General features: G+C 40.5%; 1 protein-coding gene across 2 annotated transcripts; it reads right to left on the reverse strand.

Moving 5' to 3' along the window:
* Nucleotides 1-296: 296 nt before the first annotated feature.
* ccar1 (cell division cycle and apoptosis regulator 1) lies at nt 297-16,301 on the reverse strand. 2 transcript variants are annotated; one of them, XM_040138314.1, is made up of 26 exons: nt 16,226-16,301; nt 14,982-15,143; nt 14,587-14,762; nt 14,335-14,469; nt 13,714-13,746; nt 12,961-13,157; nt 12,566-12,692; nt 11,764-11,883; nt 10,239-10,431; nt 9,906-10,050; nt 9,614-9,769; nt 9,244-9,469; nt 8,622-8,735; nt 8,129-8,295; nt 7,060-7,270; nt 5,761-5,844; nt 5,318-5,506; nt 4,850-5,041; nt 4,441-4,677; nt 4,214-4,343; nt 3,782-3,870; nt 3,555-3,695; nt 3,221-3,341; nt 2,883-3,065; nt 1,532-1,737; nt 297-1,411 (listed from the first exon to the last, which is right to left on the reverse strand). In XM_040138314.1, exons 2-26 carry the CDS (start codon nt 15,091-15,093, stop codon nt 1,331-1,333), a joined length of 3,765 nt encoding a protein of 1,254 aa, XP_039994248.1. In that variant the 5' UTR covers nt 15,094-15,143; nt 16,226-16,301; the 3' UTR covers nt 297-1,330. The 2 variants fall into 2 exon arrangements, with proteins under 2 accessions (XP_039994248.1, XP_039994249.1); XM_040138315.1 differs by lacking the exon at nt 16,226-16,301 and adding an exon at nt 15,980-16,201.
* Between the last annotated feature and the right edge of the window lie 903 nt (nt 16,302-17,204).

The following is a 17,204-nucleotide window of genomic DNA, read 5'->3' on the forward strand; positions in this document are numbered from 1 at the left end:
AGGTGTAAATAATAAAATGAATGATGTCTGAAATCCATATAACTGCTTCAGTTTCAGGGTCCTAGTATTGTTCACGTGGGCTCACTGTCACACTGCCATGTCTTCCTGGGAGACTTGAATAGAACAAAGCCACTGTTATTGTTATTAGTGACACCTGCGCTTTTCTACTGCGACAGGTCACAATGTCTACTGGGAAAGAGGCCTTTCAAATGTGAGCAATCTTTCAGTTAATTATTAACATTAAGTCATACAAACAGGTTGAAAAAAAAAAAAAGCAGACACACTGTAGTGTTAAAATGGACCACTTTACTCTTGCACAAGACATCCATAGAGTACATTTTCAATAGAAAAATAAAATTGCCTGCTTTGGAGCACATTTGAATATAATTGTGGCTCTTTTCTAGAACAACCCAAACCAACACACACAATTCAGAGATGGATTTAAAAATGTTCATGTCTCTGCAGCAACGTTTCCTTCAGCAGAACACACATTCATTGAGCTTATTTTTGGCTCATGTGTAGTATCCTTGTTCTGAAAACAAGACATATGCTCGTCACAGTAAAACATGAAGCACTGTAGGTGGCAGCGCAGCAGTCGGTGGAAACAACCAGCAGGTGCTGACAGCAAAAAGGTCCGATAGGCAGGAATCATGCATAGTCATGTGTTTTTTAAGAAAAAAAGAAAAGGAAAAAAAAACAAAAAAACAAAAACAAAACACAAGAGCAGAAACCAGTTAAATTAGCCAATTAGAAGAACTGCAAACTGAATGTGTTTATTGAACACAGTTGTGGTTAAACAGTGGATGAGGACGATTTATAAAGAAATTCTGTTTGAACCACATAGAGCCCCTTCCCACCCTTTTCCATCCGAAATTAGTTTCCTTTAAATATAGTTTGTTTTTAATGAATTCTCTTGCACATAAATAGCATCATTATTGCTCATTAGAAAAACAAACACCTCTGAAAAGTACAACTCACACATACTGGCATTTAAATCTACAATGTGGCATTTTATTGGCCATAACAAAGCTAAAGCAATGGCAAAAAGAAATGTTAGCAACTGATCTTAACTTACTTAAAACTATGAAAATAAGCCTTTCAAAGCTTTAACATAGTTAAAATTATTCAAGGTAAGAAAAGTAAATCCTCAGGAAAAAAAATCTATTATACAAATTAACACAAGGGAACTAAGCCATTAATTAATTTATACATGTACTTGGGAGACAATAGGTCCAAATAAAACAAATGATGCTTTTTTTTTTAGTGAATATTTACAATTTTAAAGATAATCAGTGTTACAGATTAGTTTTATTTATTTCAAATGTGTAACTCAATCATCAGCACCATTCGTTTGAGATGTCCGAATGCGATCCCCGGTGACTTCTTCAACAGACTCGTCTACTTCCTGATCCTGAGAGAGAAAGAAAAGGCATTCAGTGAATGTGAGCTCATTTCCTCGTAAAAATGAAACAGATTAACAGCAGGTTGGTGGGGTTTTTTTTGTTTTTTGTTTTTTTTTAAAATGGTGCACCTTATTCAGCACTGCCAGCAGCCCTTTGACGGTGGACATCAAGGTGTTGGACGTCTTGCTAATGTGGTCGTGGTAGATCGACTTCTTCTCCTCCACAGCCTTCAGAGTCTGCTCAGTTTGGCTCAGAGTGCTTTTCACCTCCTCCAGTTCCCTGGAAAAGGCTTTATTAGCCTGCTCCAACTGTGCTTTAACCTTTGCATCTTCATCTGGAATAAAACAACAAAAAGTCAGAGGGAATTGTTTACCAGCGAAGGCAGGTAAACAATTAAGCACAGTGGACGTCAAGAGGCAAAGTCAGGTCAAATTACGCTTTTCTACTACTCAATAATCAGAAAAATATACTACATCTAAAAAAATTGGATTTTCAAGCTGCATAATATCGGGAATACTAATCTTATCAACCAAAAGGTAAGTCTTTTTGGCCAACTTATTACAGTCGAATTTTACGTGTCTTTACAATCTGTTTGTTAAGCTAGGTTTTTAAATTATGCGTATCCAGTACCATCGGTTTCACTTTGTGTCCAGTCTGTTGCAGTGAAGTTAAATATCTGCAAATATATGTAGATCACATTGAATTTCACAGACAACGATGATGCTATATGTTCGAAAGCTTTAAGCATGTCCTGGAAAAAATGTAGGTCAGCCTAATAGAGAGCATCCTTGTGTTTAACGTCCTTGACCTGGTACAGGAACCTGACTACAGCAACACAGCTTACTAGAGTTGTCAAAAGCGCTGTAAAAATTATAGGCTGCCACAAAAGGTACAATACTGCTGTACACAGGAAAGCACCTCTATGGAACACCTTCTGTATACAAAAACATATGCGAGAAATGCTTTGTTTCACATGCATTTAAATGAATAAACAGCCCTAAAACACCTCCATGCTGAAAGATTTTTATTATATAAATTGAATTAACTCCTGCACATATATTACTGTCTTGTATTGTGTGTTTATTTCCATTATGTTAGGATTATTGTGTTTATTTGAGAGACAAGGACACTATTCCTGCCCTGGTGGGTCGAACAAGTTTAGTCTCTTAGGTCTTTTCTATTCCATAAAAGGCAGTGTGTTTCTGTACAAAACATTTTTCATACTTTCCTTACCACTCTGTCTGAATATTCACAATCAAAAACAATAGTTGGTAGCAATGTGCCAGTCTACATCTCAACAGAAATCACAGAAGGAAGAATGCTGAATGAGGTGAGACTGGGCTTCTTTGTAGCAAAGCTCAAATTGAGCCAGATCATTGTCCTGATGGACTACTGACACAGAGTGTGGCTTGCAACTCACAGCACCATGAAATTATTTCCAAAGACAACATATACAGGATAATACAATATGTATCATACCCATTTTGGCATCCTGCACCATGAGTTTCTGTTCTATCTCCTCTCTTGCCTTCTCACTCTTCTCCAGTTTCTGCATCATGCTGCCAATGTCGACCATGGCTCCATTATAGACGATCAGATTACCAGACTCACTGGCCTCTGACTGAGCACGAGCTTTTGGAGCAGGAAGTAGTCCTCGGTTACCTGACAGAAAGAGGAGGGGAGAAGAATTTCATAAAGGAAAAGAGTTTGCCGTATGGTCGCTGTAGCTTATTTTGTGACACTGCCAATGTCATGATAAGACTTAAAAATTGTGCTTAATTGACTGTATTGAAACACTGATAAAAACATGGTGTTACCTAAGAGGTTTTCTATCTGGGCTTCATTAAAGGAGGGAATGGGTTCATCCTTTCCCCTGTCCGTCAATTTACGGTAGTAACAAGACTCTCTGACCACCGGTTTGTTCAACAGCTTCTTTATCTGGAAACAGACAAAAATCAATAACACAGTTTATCTGAGCTGTAGGTTGATGTACACGTCCCTAGAGAAAAACAGACAAAGGCATCAGCGGGCAGGCAGTCAGTGGGTAAGCAAAGTGAATAAGACAGTCTGACAGACTAAGAATCAAGGACGTACAGATCCAGAAACAGACCAAGGACATGATTAAGTTAGTCTGTATGTATGGGTTTTCACCTGAGCACGAGACAGGTGCAGTCCCAGTGTGTATAAGATCTCCTCCAGGTCTCTCTCCAGCAAATAGCCACAGTGGCTCTGGTCAAAGTAGACAAACGCCATCAGCAGCTCCTTGTTGTGTGTGACCATCTGCTTCTTCTCCTGGTGTAAGAACAACCACCACATTTATACCAACAACAACGATTACACAACATCGATGTCTAGGCCTACAACAGTAACTAACCAACCTTGTCTTTGGAGGATCTCTCTTTTGATGACTTGCGGTCGTCCTTGCGGTCTTTCCTGTCTCTGTCATTAGAGTCATCATCATCCTTGTCTAAGAAATAGCAAAAGAAATATGAAGAGGACAGAGTGGGGACAAATGGAGCAGGTTAGTCAAACATCTATCAGTGGAATGAAAAAGAAGTTGACCAACAATGATCCCTGATCTTCACCAATACATTTTTAAATTTTATTATTATTACTGTGAGTTTTTTAGCAGTGTGAACACAAGACATTTTTGTCAAATCAGAAAGCAATGCTTTCCCACTAAAGGCCTCAGAAACTGTGGAAATGTTATCCATCACGGGTTCAGCGTGGTGCATGGTTTCTCATCACAGACCAAATCATAGTGGGAAATTCAAAAATAAATCGGATGTATTTGAAGAAGAGTGCAGTACCATCATCATCGTCGTCATCTGCATCTTCAGCCTCCATGGGGTCGTATTCTTCAGCATTGGCCGTGCTACCATCATCTTCGTTCTCCTCTTCATCACGAGACTCCTCCTTTTTCACAGCCTTTTCTTCATACTGGTTAAAAACACAAGTCACACAATTGCATGAAACCACATACCATTTTTTGAGCAGATGACAGGTTGAAAACACCAAATAGGTGTGAATGGCTTACCTTCCTCCTATCCTCCTCATCCTCTTTGGTCTTCTTCACTGCTGGTTCTTCATTCTCCTCCTCTTTTTCCTTCTTTATTTCACGCTTCTCAGCCTCCTTCTTTTCTGCCTCTTTTTTGGCTTTCTTCTCCTTTTCCTTCTTCTCGTCCTTGGCAGGAAGAGCAGCAAGGGCTTTATAAATGCGATAACCAAAGTCTCTCTGTAGCATTTCGTTAAACAGCTCAGCAAATAGGGAGACCTGTGGAAAAAACAGAAAATGGTGTATTACCGACTTGCATAGGCAAACATGTTGGGTTTATGACCATCAAAACTGAAGCTATTGGCCTACCACACCAATAAAGGACATGTACACTGTAGATTTTTATATTTTTGTTGCGTAAAATAAATGTAAAATGGCAGTTAATGTTCACCTCAAAAGAATGCTCTTTGTTGTCTTCCAGTCTGTAGTCCAGCAGCACGCTCAGGGACATAACACTGCAGTCAAATTTGCCGTTCTTGGCTGCCCAGTTGGGGTGTACGATGATGGTGGGCTCATCCGGGAGGATGTAGCGTCTTTCTCTCCGCTGGCGTTCAAGCTCCTCCTGCCTCTTCCTCTCTTCCTCCTAAGAGAAGAACTCTTCAGTTATAGGAGCACTTCAGGTGAAATTTAAGATAAATCTAGTTTCTGAAAAGGTTTTACAATATTGAAAAAACTGCCAAATCTATGAAATTGAATTCTTGCCTCTAAGTAACAACTGCACAGATGTTTGGTACAATATAGAAAGGAGACATCCACGTTAGTGCTGCCACAATAACAAAAATGTCATTACATCTACTTTATTCTTTCATATTATCAAATCTTTTCCACACAATTATTTAGTTAATAAATGTCTCTGTACTTCTCTGTCTTCCTCAGTGCGAATTGGCTCCTCTTCCTCCGTAGCTTTGCTCTCCGGTTTCTCGGGCTCCTTGGACTCCTCCACCTGCTCCTCAACCTTCAGCTGCTTTGTGAGGCGAGCGATCAGCTGCGACTTTAACCCCTTAGAGCTTAGAGAGCGACAATCAAGCTCTTTCCGCAGGTCATTTACCTACAAGGAGAGAAAACAGAGAAAAACATTTAACCTTGGGAAGAGATGGGGGCATGCTTTGTGTTATGACTGGATATAATTTAGCTGCTCCAAACTGATGTGAACTGATTTCTACATAACAAAAATATAAAAGTCAGTATTTTTTTTTTTTTTTAAGATGTTACAGGTCCACAGGTAATTTTAACAACTTTGTTCCTTGTCTGCTTATCTGCAAATCTGCTCAGCTGCACATCTCTATAAGAACTGAGCCTTACCTTCATTGATTTTGGGTCAAGTTTAGCCCAGTGAGTGGGAGTGCTAACATCCTTCGATTCATCGTCATCCTTCTCCTCTTCCTCCTTGACAGGAAATCATTAAGATAGAGACAGGCAGAGAGAGAGAGAGAGGTGGGATAGCAAACAGTCAGTACAACACTCATGGCTTTAGTGAGCTTTAAAGCTGATCCGTGCAAGAAGCAAGGTCACATCTGTCTTTCAGTGTCTTGTCCTAGTGAGCTCTCGACTGTGTTTAAATCCACTGCTACTGAAGTGACACAGGGAAGCTCTCTAGCTCTTATGAAAACCAACAGAAATGCCCCCCAGCTGCCAATCAATCAATCTGTGGAACACAAAAAAGGTAAAAATCAATGAGAGGTGTGTCCAAAAGGTGTGTAGGTACATCAGGTGAACTGAAGCTGGGCTCCAAACGGAGTGAGGATAGGGTGGCCCTACCATGGCCTATGATTGGGTATTGGGTATTGGGTATTGCCATTTATGGGTTTTATACACCTATGTCAGATAGGAGCCATCTGTCCTTCTGTCCAACCAACTGCCCTGGAAAAACCAAATTCTACATATAGTCCAAATGAGAATGTAGAATCCAACAACAAGAACAGACAAGAAACAGGACTTGGGGGAGGTTCTCTTTTCGAAGTCAGACGATATCAAATTGATGTGAAAAATCATAAAAATACACATTTCTACAACAAACACATTATTTAAATGCAACTGACTCCACAGATTCCAGTTTAAATAAAAATTACAGATTCCAGTGTTTTAAAAAAAATCACCACTGGTTAAAATCTGGGAAACAATTTGAGATCACTGCTCAAGAAATTTGCAAGCACCCAAAATGAAAGCAGGTTAAGCAAGTATCATTCAAAGAAATGCTCAAGAAAATGCCAGGATTAACATGAATGATTACACCCAGATTAGCTCCCAATAATGAGGTATTTGAGGAACTGGAAGCTGTTTTACCAGTTGCGATCGGGGCCTACACAACACAACCTAGTCTCACTGCTTCCACTGTATGTGTCTGCTGGATGTGAGGGAAGGTGGGAGTGCTGATGGAGGAATGGAGGAGTTGGAGCAGAGGAGGAGGGGACAGGTGGAGGAGTAAACAGAGGAAATCTAGGTGAGGTTTGGTGGAACAATAATCTGCCTGTGTTCTTGTTTGTGTGCAAGAATTGTGAGGTGTGCTTTGTGTCTGATGTGTATCTGGGGTTTGTTTTTTGTAATTCCTGTGCCTTCCTGTGAGAAGCGGAAATGAGAAGAGAGGGATTAGCGGTTCAGTGCCTGTTCTCCATCCGCCTCCTTTCGCTCGGCCGACAGCTTCTCAGCCAGCTGCTCCCGGAGTCGCCGTGACAGCACCTCCCACTCTGAGCGGGTAGGAAGACAATGCCAAACATCCGGAAGAAACAAAACCACTGTCTCCACATGAGCAGGGACTGTCCGCCCCTTGTGTGTCTCCTCTGGCCGATGATAGCGAATCTCTGCAAAACGATACCTGTCGCAAAGGAAGAGGGTGCATTGGAAAGAAACATTCTGGTCAGGGCACAGTATAAAAGGCAAGCCTTGCTAAGGCGAGCCTTCTACAGTTACTCCCTCCTATGAGATCACTGAATGATCGTACACATCATTACAGTGGCCCTTCTCCCTTATAACACACAGCATAGACAAATGGACCCAGTCTGCAGCTCTCCAACTGTTGTCACAGGTTACGCCAGCCATTTTGAGAAAGTTGACAGACAATCACATGAAATAAATCAGACCCCCAATACAACCCCTTTATAGCTTCAGCCAATTATGGACGAGTGTTCTGCATTTAACCTAGGATACACTTAACGCACTACATTAGGGTTGTGCGAAGAGAGACAGAATCAACAGGACATTGAAAGCCAGTTAAATATGTAAGATATTTAACAGAGAGAACAGAAAAAAAAAAAAAAAAAAAAAAAGTAATGACAGTATCTTCTGGTCCAGGCTACTGCTTCCAGCCACAAAGTCCATGCGTTTGGTTTGTCATCACAATGAAATGTGTATATATGTATAGAGTGTAAAAGAAAGAGAACCAAGACGACAACACACAAAAAGGCAAAAAGAACATTGCACAACACAATAAGTAATAAATGTAAATAATAGCAAATAGCAATAGCAAATTAACAACACAATAATCATTGATATAAAAAGGAAACCAAAAAATATCACCCAACATGTCCAGGATGAGATTTAGTATAGAGGTAGTAAAATTAACAACATATTCTAGATACTCAATTAAGGATTTTAGTACCAGCAGAGTTAATAGGTTTAAAAAGAAACACAATCAGTGAGACAAAAAAATAGTGATGAGAATAGCAGCTCTTACCACTGAGTGCACAGACTAAGGTCTATGCCTGTGAGTGCCTTGCAACAGCGTATGGCTGTCTTTATGAGGACTGAAGGATCCTTCTCTGGGTCTGCTCCATCCAGAGAGGGAGACCAGTGACCGCCAATGGCCATGGCCTCATCTTTACCTCTCATTCCCACCAAAAACTGAAGCCGAAAGACAGGTGGGTACAAAGGAGAGGCACAGAGTACAGGTCAGATGGAAATGGGAAATATGGATAAAGGAGTGTGGAGGGTGGAAAGAGCAAAAAAAAGAGGATAGAGACAGAAACAAAAAGGTCAGCAGCATATCAAAATAACCATACCTCTGAGGACCTACAACCGAAGGAGATAAAAACACCAGGTTTATTTACACATGCCAGCCAACATCAGTTAGGACTTTTCCACATTTTGAAGGCTCAGCAATGGAATAGGAACATTACATCATTGTCAGCTCATGTGTATGTTACAGGCAGCGAAAGGATGTGAAGTACCTTAATGAGTCTAGCAGGATGTTGGAAGGAGTCTCTCATTTCCTGGGGGTCCTCTGCAAGAGCACAGGACTTGTGGTAGAGCTCCTCTATGCTGGGGTTAGCCAGGAGCATCACCTGAATCATAAAGACACCACGTTATCTGATTAGTAACAGCGTGAATTGGAAACACCCTTCTCCCAAACACATGTAAACATCCTGGTGTAGGGATAAAGGGAGGTGGTTCTTGGGTGACTGTAGCAGCAGTGTTGCACCACCCCTGTCACATACTCCTTAATCATCTCAGCTACATGTTGTGTATATCTGCAGGTCTACGCATTTGTTTCTAAATTTTTAGCTATGACACTTATTTAAAAACGAGTGAAATTTGATTTTCATTTTTGAGAGTGTTTTCATTTAGTCTAAAAGGTGCCTGTGATACACATTCGTTGAATATTTTTTAGATTTGGTATTAAGTGTCATATTAGTTTGGTCCTATCACCACCAGTAGCAGTTTGATAATGGCTCTTAGTACTTTGTGAGAAATAAAAACATGGGATGATGTTTCTCCACATCTGTGGTTTCCGTTTGCCTACTGCATCGCACTGAAGGTGAAAGTTGCACTAGTGCGGTGTATTTATCATACCTTAGCACTGTAGGTGTGGTTGGCATCGGGAGGGTCCAGCACAGCCGTGTTCTTAACTAGAGGATCCACCTCTTTGTGCAAGATGTGGAAGTTACAGGCGTTACTCAACTGGAAGGGTCGTGTCAGAGGGAAGGCATCCACCCAGGTGAAGACAGCATCAAAGAAGTCGCTGGGAATGTAGAGGCTCTGATAGCGCCTCCTCAATTCCATCATGTCACAGCTGGAGCTGCAGAACACACAGAGGACCGTTACTACCTCAGCAATACATTGTAGACATATTGTTGAGTTTTACACTTAAGTGCCTACAGATTACAAGACTATGGTCTGTTTACAGTTACACAGCAAGAAACACTGAGAGGACTGTACTCACCCATCTAAGCTGAATTTGGAAAACTGGACGGTGTAGCGAGGCACTACCCTGCGAGGCCGTCTCGGTGAGCGATCACGTCTCGGTGAGCGGTCTCTCGAACGTTTGCGTGCAGGCGAGCGTTCCCTCGATCGCCTGCGTTCACGGTCTCTATCTCGGCTAATGAATTAAGTACAGACATTAATATGACTAATGACTAATAGCAGGCAGAAATGTATAGGACAGTGACACAAGCATCAGCTAAATGCAACTGTTAGTGGCAAATTATTTTGGATGATATCTATCACCATCTCACCTGCGTTCTTCTTTAGTCCTGAGGATGAGCTCAGGGCCTCGATCATTGCGACTGGGGAAACGAGGTGGGGGTTCAATCCGTCGGACAGGCTGGGGCTGTGGCATCATCCTCACTGGGGACTGAAGCAGACCCCCTGGAAACACATCTAGAACAAAACACATAAAACAAAGCACCTGCTTGTTTAAAACCACTTCAAATACCACACATTCGGCTTTGATTTTGTGGCCAATGTTGTATCAAAACAGGTACAAAGACAACAGTGATCGTCACCATTTCTCTGACTGCTTTATATCCAATACCAGATAAATGCATTTCCACTGACAAGTGTTTTACCTTTGGGCGGAGGCTGTGGCAGCAGAGGCTGAGGAGGGTTTTGGAGTAGAGGGGCCAGAGAGGCAGCAGACAGCTGGGCCTGCAGGAGGGAAGGAGGGGGAGCCTGGGCCGGAACACTGAATGTGGTTGGGGGAGGTAGTGATTGCAGCATGGTGGGGGCTGCTTTCATCATGTTAGGAGCTTGAGGTTGGTTCTAAAGAAAAGGTGCAAAAGAAAAAATGGAGGTAAGGACATGTTCAAAGGCAGACCTGAAACCATTCTTTACACCATTACTCAGTATTGACTTTTATACTTGTCTCATATGAGATAATTTTACCTAAAGCCAGATATAAATTTCTGTATATTAACAAAAGTCAAACGGTTAATGCCTGGCATTTAACATGTCAACACAAGACCACCTCTATCCTTGAGTTTGAGGTCAATATTGGATTACAGTAGTAGCATTTCACTGTGTACTCCATGTCATTTTAACGTTATTTTGATAATAGTTCTTTTAATTTTTGGTCATTCACATTGAAGTAATATCTGCTACTTTGAGTTTCATGTCTGGTGTATAACCTGTAGTCAAGACCGTAAAGCAGCATGATGAGTGGCGCTTTATCAATTACATGCTCTCATGTAACAACATTTATGACTGAGTGGTATATTCTGAGAATAATTTAGGTATTTAGTGAGTAGACAAGTTTGGCAACATTCAGAGGAAAAGACGGTGCTGACATCAAATCTGATCCTCTGTTTAAAGTATAGTCACTTGAACCAAATGGCCAAACTGCTACTATATTCAGAAATATATATGCAACTACAAATACCATTATCAAAATTGTACATATACCACTGTTTGGTAAGGCAATAATTCAGTTGGTGATTTGTGTGGTACTTCAAACCACCCAGGATTATTGCAAACCAACACAGTTTCTTAAAATGTATTTTCAAAAACTCTGAACAGCACTGCATTTACAGTGCATAGTTATAACACAGTTCTACGTAGTTGGACAAATGCTCATATCACACTGCATACTGTTCCTAACATTATTTAAAATATGTTGAATGTGTATTCTTATTTATAGCAGCTTTTCCTTGAGTCCCTGTCATCAGAGAGAATTACTGATTTTAACATTAAAATGCTCACATGGTAAAAACACCTCTGAAACAATAGCTCAAACAACATTAGTTTGTTTTCCAAACGAAAAAAATATAATCTGGGTAAAAAGGCTGTAATTCACCACAAAGAGGCCATTCAAAAATGTACTGTGAAGCAATAGTATAAAAACAGTCTCTCTGTAAGACATATTAATGTACCTTAAACTAAAGAAAGTTGTTAAAAAAAAACTACAAAAAGTGTGGTTATATCCATTTGGAAACAGCATCAAACTAATATAACAAGCAAAAACTGAAGTTAAAAACAGATGTAATTATGGTTATAGTTCACCATGAATAGGTTAAGGAAGAAAGCCAGGCAGCAAAGAAAAAAACTGAGTAGGGAGAAGGACCAAAAAAAAAGTGTAATTCAGGGCTTGGGGGTTACATTTTGTCTGTTGTCCGCAGTGGAGTGCATGTCTGAGTAGCGCAGCTGCATCCCTGGTTCATTGTAAAGGCTGCCGAGCTGTGGGGAAGCTTGAGGTAAAGGCTGAGGCTGCTGCTGATGCTAGGAGGGATTGAGGACACAACAGTCAATAAAAGACAGAGAGGTACAGCGAGAAGATAAAATCTGAAAAAAAGAAAAAGAATAAACACTTAAATATATTAGGTCTCTCCTCAGACTCAGAGGGATGATTTGTCCAGGGTTTAAAATAAACCTGGGAATTCCACTTTTGAACATTCAAAAATCAAATAGATACATTGTCATTTTCACCATGTAGCCTCTGTAACAAAGGCAAGTCAACAACTCTTCCAATGTTTACTCAAATCAATAAAGCCAAAGGCTAAAATTAACTGAAGTAAACAGGCAAACACAAAGTACAGAGTAATCCGACCAGAGTTTCTATTGATGAAAATTGGGGGCAATTTTTCGTTCACATTGTGTGCAACTCCCAGTATCAGTGGGACTCTTATTCAAATGTGAGAAAAAGCTATCATGTGGATATCATTACATAGCAAGTATGGATGAATTAAATCATTTATAAACAGTAAAGGAGGACAAAGTATATGTTTTTATATTTTTGTAGCAGACAGGGCAACTTTAACACAGTGACTTAACACTGACGCTGCATGGAATGCAGTCATAATGATATTTTAAAAAAAATTAAATTAAAAAAATAAATCACAAAGTCAGCAATAATTTAAACAGAAATCTTGAGCAAATTAGTAGAACCTCTCAGTGTTCTCACCGACTGGTTTGCTAGCTGAGGTAAGGTCTGGATGCGCTGGGCATTCCACTTGAAGGGCATATTCGGGTTGTACACAGCTTCCACTAGGACCCTGTCACCCACCTGCGGTGTCTTCCCCTTCACAGCACTGAAAAGATATATATAAAAAAGCAGTCAGACACCTATGAACATCTCTATATGTCAGGTCACATCAGTTTCAAATTGAAAAAGGTGCACGTATACAAATAAGGGTGCCAAATAATGGCCCAGGAAATGACATGTGCAGGGTAATACTGGCATAGGAAAAAGGCAGTGTCAATGTAATGCATACAGTGAAGAAACTATAGCTAAGGACATTGAGAGCATTTCCAAAAGAAATACCGAAAGAAATAAAGAAGGACCACACTCTATTTCACCTTAGCTGAAAGAAGACATCTTCATCTACAAAGCCAAATGTGTCATGCAGCTTGTTGACGACACCAGTGAAAACTCGCTGCTTCTGTGGCTGCGTCTGCTGTTGGTGACTTGAACGTGGTGTTGGGTAGGAAACAGTGATCTGGGCTGTCTGCTGAGGGTTAGACAGGCTCAAGCTGGTGGGCAGGGCGACAGGGGGCTGAGGGTAAAGAATAGAAAGAAGAATTTAAAAAAAACTGCTACTATGTACACACTTGGCCTGCAGGTCTAAACCCAATTACTAAATACCAGAGACCTGCATAACAGCCTCAGTCCAACACTGCTACATCTACGCAGATGGAAAAGTGAGAAGAAAGTGGCTATGGAAAACGGTATTTTATACTTTGTTCAGCTTTGGACAGAGTGCTGCTCTGAGGTAAACCTGATAGGAAGTATTTTACACAAGTAATATTTTTGATGTGAGAACAACCAATGAACAGAGAATGAAGAAAAATTACACAGATATGTTCACAGACAGTCTGTGGTGTACCCTCCCTCTCACTCAATGCATGCTGGTATAGGCTTCATCCCCATGTGACTTTGAACATGATATGCATGTAAAAATAGATATGCGCATAGAAAAAAGACACGTATGAGATCTTTGAGTAACTCAGTATGCAGTTAATTCAACCCCAACTGCAAGCCTGGATTGTCAGCTTCGAAAAGACAAACAATATACAGTATGTGGCAAATGTACATGTGTTTTTGCACATTACCTGAGAAATCAGTGCCTGTTGAGGCTGTGGGAGCTGTGAAGGAAAAAGGAAAACAGAAAATACCAAGAGTAAACATTTTGCTGACTTGATACAACAGATTTTCCCACATTACAACTCCACACCTTGCACTCTCATATCAGTTCTCTACAGCCTAATGTTGTGCGTTCACTGATGGATAAAACACACTGTCACTTGCATAGTCGTATCAAATTACACTTATAGCACATTCCCATGATCTGCCTCAAGAGAACTGCTAAGTTATTTTAAAATATGTAGCACTAAAGGACAATGGAAAATCTATAATAATGATTCCAGGAGTGAATTTAATATCAATTCAATATCAAAAGATTGTAAAGTGATATTATCCACAGGCAAATCAAAGCTTGGGGAGTTTTAAATTTAGTGCTGTATGTGCCTAGCTGTGCTCATTTTCCCAACAACACTTTAGTCTTCTCTTTTGCTGACACATCACAATTTATATAAAGCCACGATAGAATCTAAATATAAAATGTAATGCCAGTGTCATTTATTTGGGAGCCAATGATTTTTCCAAGGTTAGAATCAATATGAGGACTATCCAAAATAAAGTGTGACACAAAACAAAATGAGCCTATGTTTCACCTGATGAGGTACATTGTACAGTTGCTGTTGAGGGGGTTGCTGGGGAGGTTGCTGCTGTTGCTGCTGTTGCTGCTGTTGTTGCTGCTGCTGCTGCTGCTGTTGCTGATACTGCTGGAGAGCTGTATTGATCTGAGACTACAGACATCAAAAAGAACATGGGCGAGATCTTAGGTGATCAAACATTGTTACATGTGACCATGACAAGATGCATAGATTGCTGACTATGCTTTGGACTACCTTGCTGTGACTGACCTGTTGTAATGCTGCTGCAGCAGCCGCTGCAGCTTGCTGCTGCAAGGCAGCAGTTTGCTGAGACAGCTGATAGTTTGCTGCAGACTGGTTGCTGAGAGAAGCTGCAGCCAAGGCTGACTGCTGAGAGTAAACAGAGGGAGATGCTCCCAGAATAGATGGCTGCTGAACGCCCAGAGCTGCAGAGAAGGAAAACAAGGCACCAGATTCAGAGGAAGTGTGATAAACTGGGGAACAATTTATTGGAATAGGATGGGGGAGATGATGTGGTAGCAGGTGTAAGAGTCAGTGAGATTAACTCCTTCTAAACAAAAGAGTACAACATTTTTATGAGCGCAACGAGCACCCGGTAAAAGGGGAAATGAAATAGCCCAGACCCTCTGGTTTGCTATACTTACAGTGCAGGCTGTTGAGGTCAAGAGACTGTCCTGAGTGGCCCGGCTGGGACACTGCTGTGGCAGCAAATTGAGTCGCCCAGGGCGGATTCTTCTGTCCCCCGAATTGGGCCATGACTCATTCAAGATAAGGGCAGTCTCTGCTCACCAAATCAATGCGTGTAACTAAAAACAAAACAAATCATAAAATTAGGAAATCCAGCAAATATCAGCGGTAAGAGAATTTTGATCATTTTTGGACCTATACTGACACAAGAAAAACATTTTTAAACATTATTATTCTGTAAAATACGTTTGGGGTATGAAACTGCTTGAATACCAAGCAACCAGTTTTTATTGGCTGTATCCTGTCACTGTTTACTTGGCAATTAAGTGATTTCCACAGAGAGACGAGTATGCATTTGCAGCCAAAGTCTGACAACACAGAGTAAACAAAGAGTACCAAAGCAATTACCGAGTCAGCATCAAAACTGTACGAGAGGCAATACCAATGGGAAGTGGATATAACGTTATGATGTGAATGCAACAAATTCCCTCAAATTTTAAATTTGAAGAAATACATTTACCTTTACACGGCTAGCATGTTGTTAACACTGACTGGACAAGCCACAAAAACCTTTAACTTTGGCTAGCTCCAACTGTTATCTTACAATACCTTAACGCCATTAAGCCTGACGTGAGGGACTGAAATAGTTGAGCCATTTGAGGGAACAAATGACTTATTCGTAGACAAGAAGTATCAGTACATGTTACCCTTAATTTCTTCAGTGCTCCATTGATTAGTAAGGTAACTGCTGACACAGCACCCTGGCTAACGTTAGCGAGATCAACTGACAGGAGGCTAGCGCTAGCTAATGCTGTTATTGTGGTTAACAGCAGCTTTTTTAGATAAGTAGTTGTGGCTTCGTCCACACTGTTAAAACGTGCCTTGTTTAGCTACCACCACCTTAAAGCCTAGCATGGCTGCTGTAACACGTGTACTGTATACATAGATATTTTACACTTAGCATCTGCACGTCGTTAGCTTTGTTGCCAGATTAGCCTCGTGCTGGATTTGTTATCAAGAGCGAGGCCCGAATTTACGTCCGCTGGCTGTTGGCTCTGAATGTTTTAAAAGCATAAAACACGATCACTAATGGCAGCAACTCTCCTGTATGCAAACAGTAACTGCACTTCAAATGTACATTTACTGTTCACGAAAACTAACTTATCAAGGTTTTGATTAAAACATTATCAAAACAGCTTACCGCTGTCCCCTGCACCGGCCGATGTACACACAATCTGCGCATGCGCGGACCGCAGCGCTCGACTCATGCTCCAGGTGGCCGAGATTTAGAATATAGTGATTCATCTGTGTTTACCTGCCAAATAAACCCTGGCCCTACGTGCCTGTGCCTCCAAACCATGAGTAAAAAAGGTGAAAATTTTGTGTCACAATTCACTAACCTACAAATTATATTCAATATAAAAAAAACTAACCAGACTCTATATATCAACCTATCATATACTGTACATAAACCATCCCAAGTATGTACATAAAGTAATTTATTAGATTCGAATTTTTATTCCAGCACTCTCGCACTCCCACACACCTTTGACTGTTTGTATCCCTGTTTACAGTTTGAGTTTGATCTGTAGATAGACACTGGATATTGTATAATTTTTTATATGTGTGTTTTTTCATCTAGTCACTTGCCAGTTTATTAGGGACACCTAGCTAAAACTAATGCAGTCTAAAACAAGAGTCCTGCAGTCCTCCAACAGTTTTTGTTGAAACTGTGTTAAAGAGGTGTTGATTCAAATGTGTGATCAATTTGGTGGCTGCAATTTGTGGTGCTGTTAAACTGTATTGTATCATACAGAGAGGTGTCTCTTGTTCAGCCTAACCTTATCAATTTGAATGGAGTGGACAAAATAAAAGAAACACCTGTCAAAAGAATTCAATTGCACTTCAGCAGCACCACAGACTACATCCTCCAAAATGATCATACAGTTGATTCAGCACCTCCTTAACTGCTTCACCAAAAACTGAATATTGAAACCTTGATGAAGGTAGGATTTATTGCAGGTTTGTTATTAGACTGTGTTTACTCTTCCTGAATATTGTTCTTAAAACTGTATGTAAGTACATCGAGAGCTATAACTAACCGTCATAGGTACAGTATATCTTCTATGCGTAAACGTAGTTGGACAATAAAGCTCATTCTGATTCTTACTGTATCCACT

Source organism: Xiphias gladius, chromosome 11 (genome assembly GCF_016859285.1).
Source record: "Xiphias gladius isolate SHS-SW01 ecotype Sanya breed wild chromosome 11, ASM1685928v1, whole genome shotgun sequence".
Lineage (NCBI taxonomy): Eukaryota > Metazoa > Chordata > Actinopteri > Istiophoriformes > Xiphiidae > Xiphias > Xiphias gladius.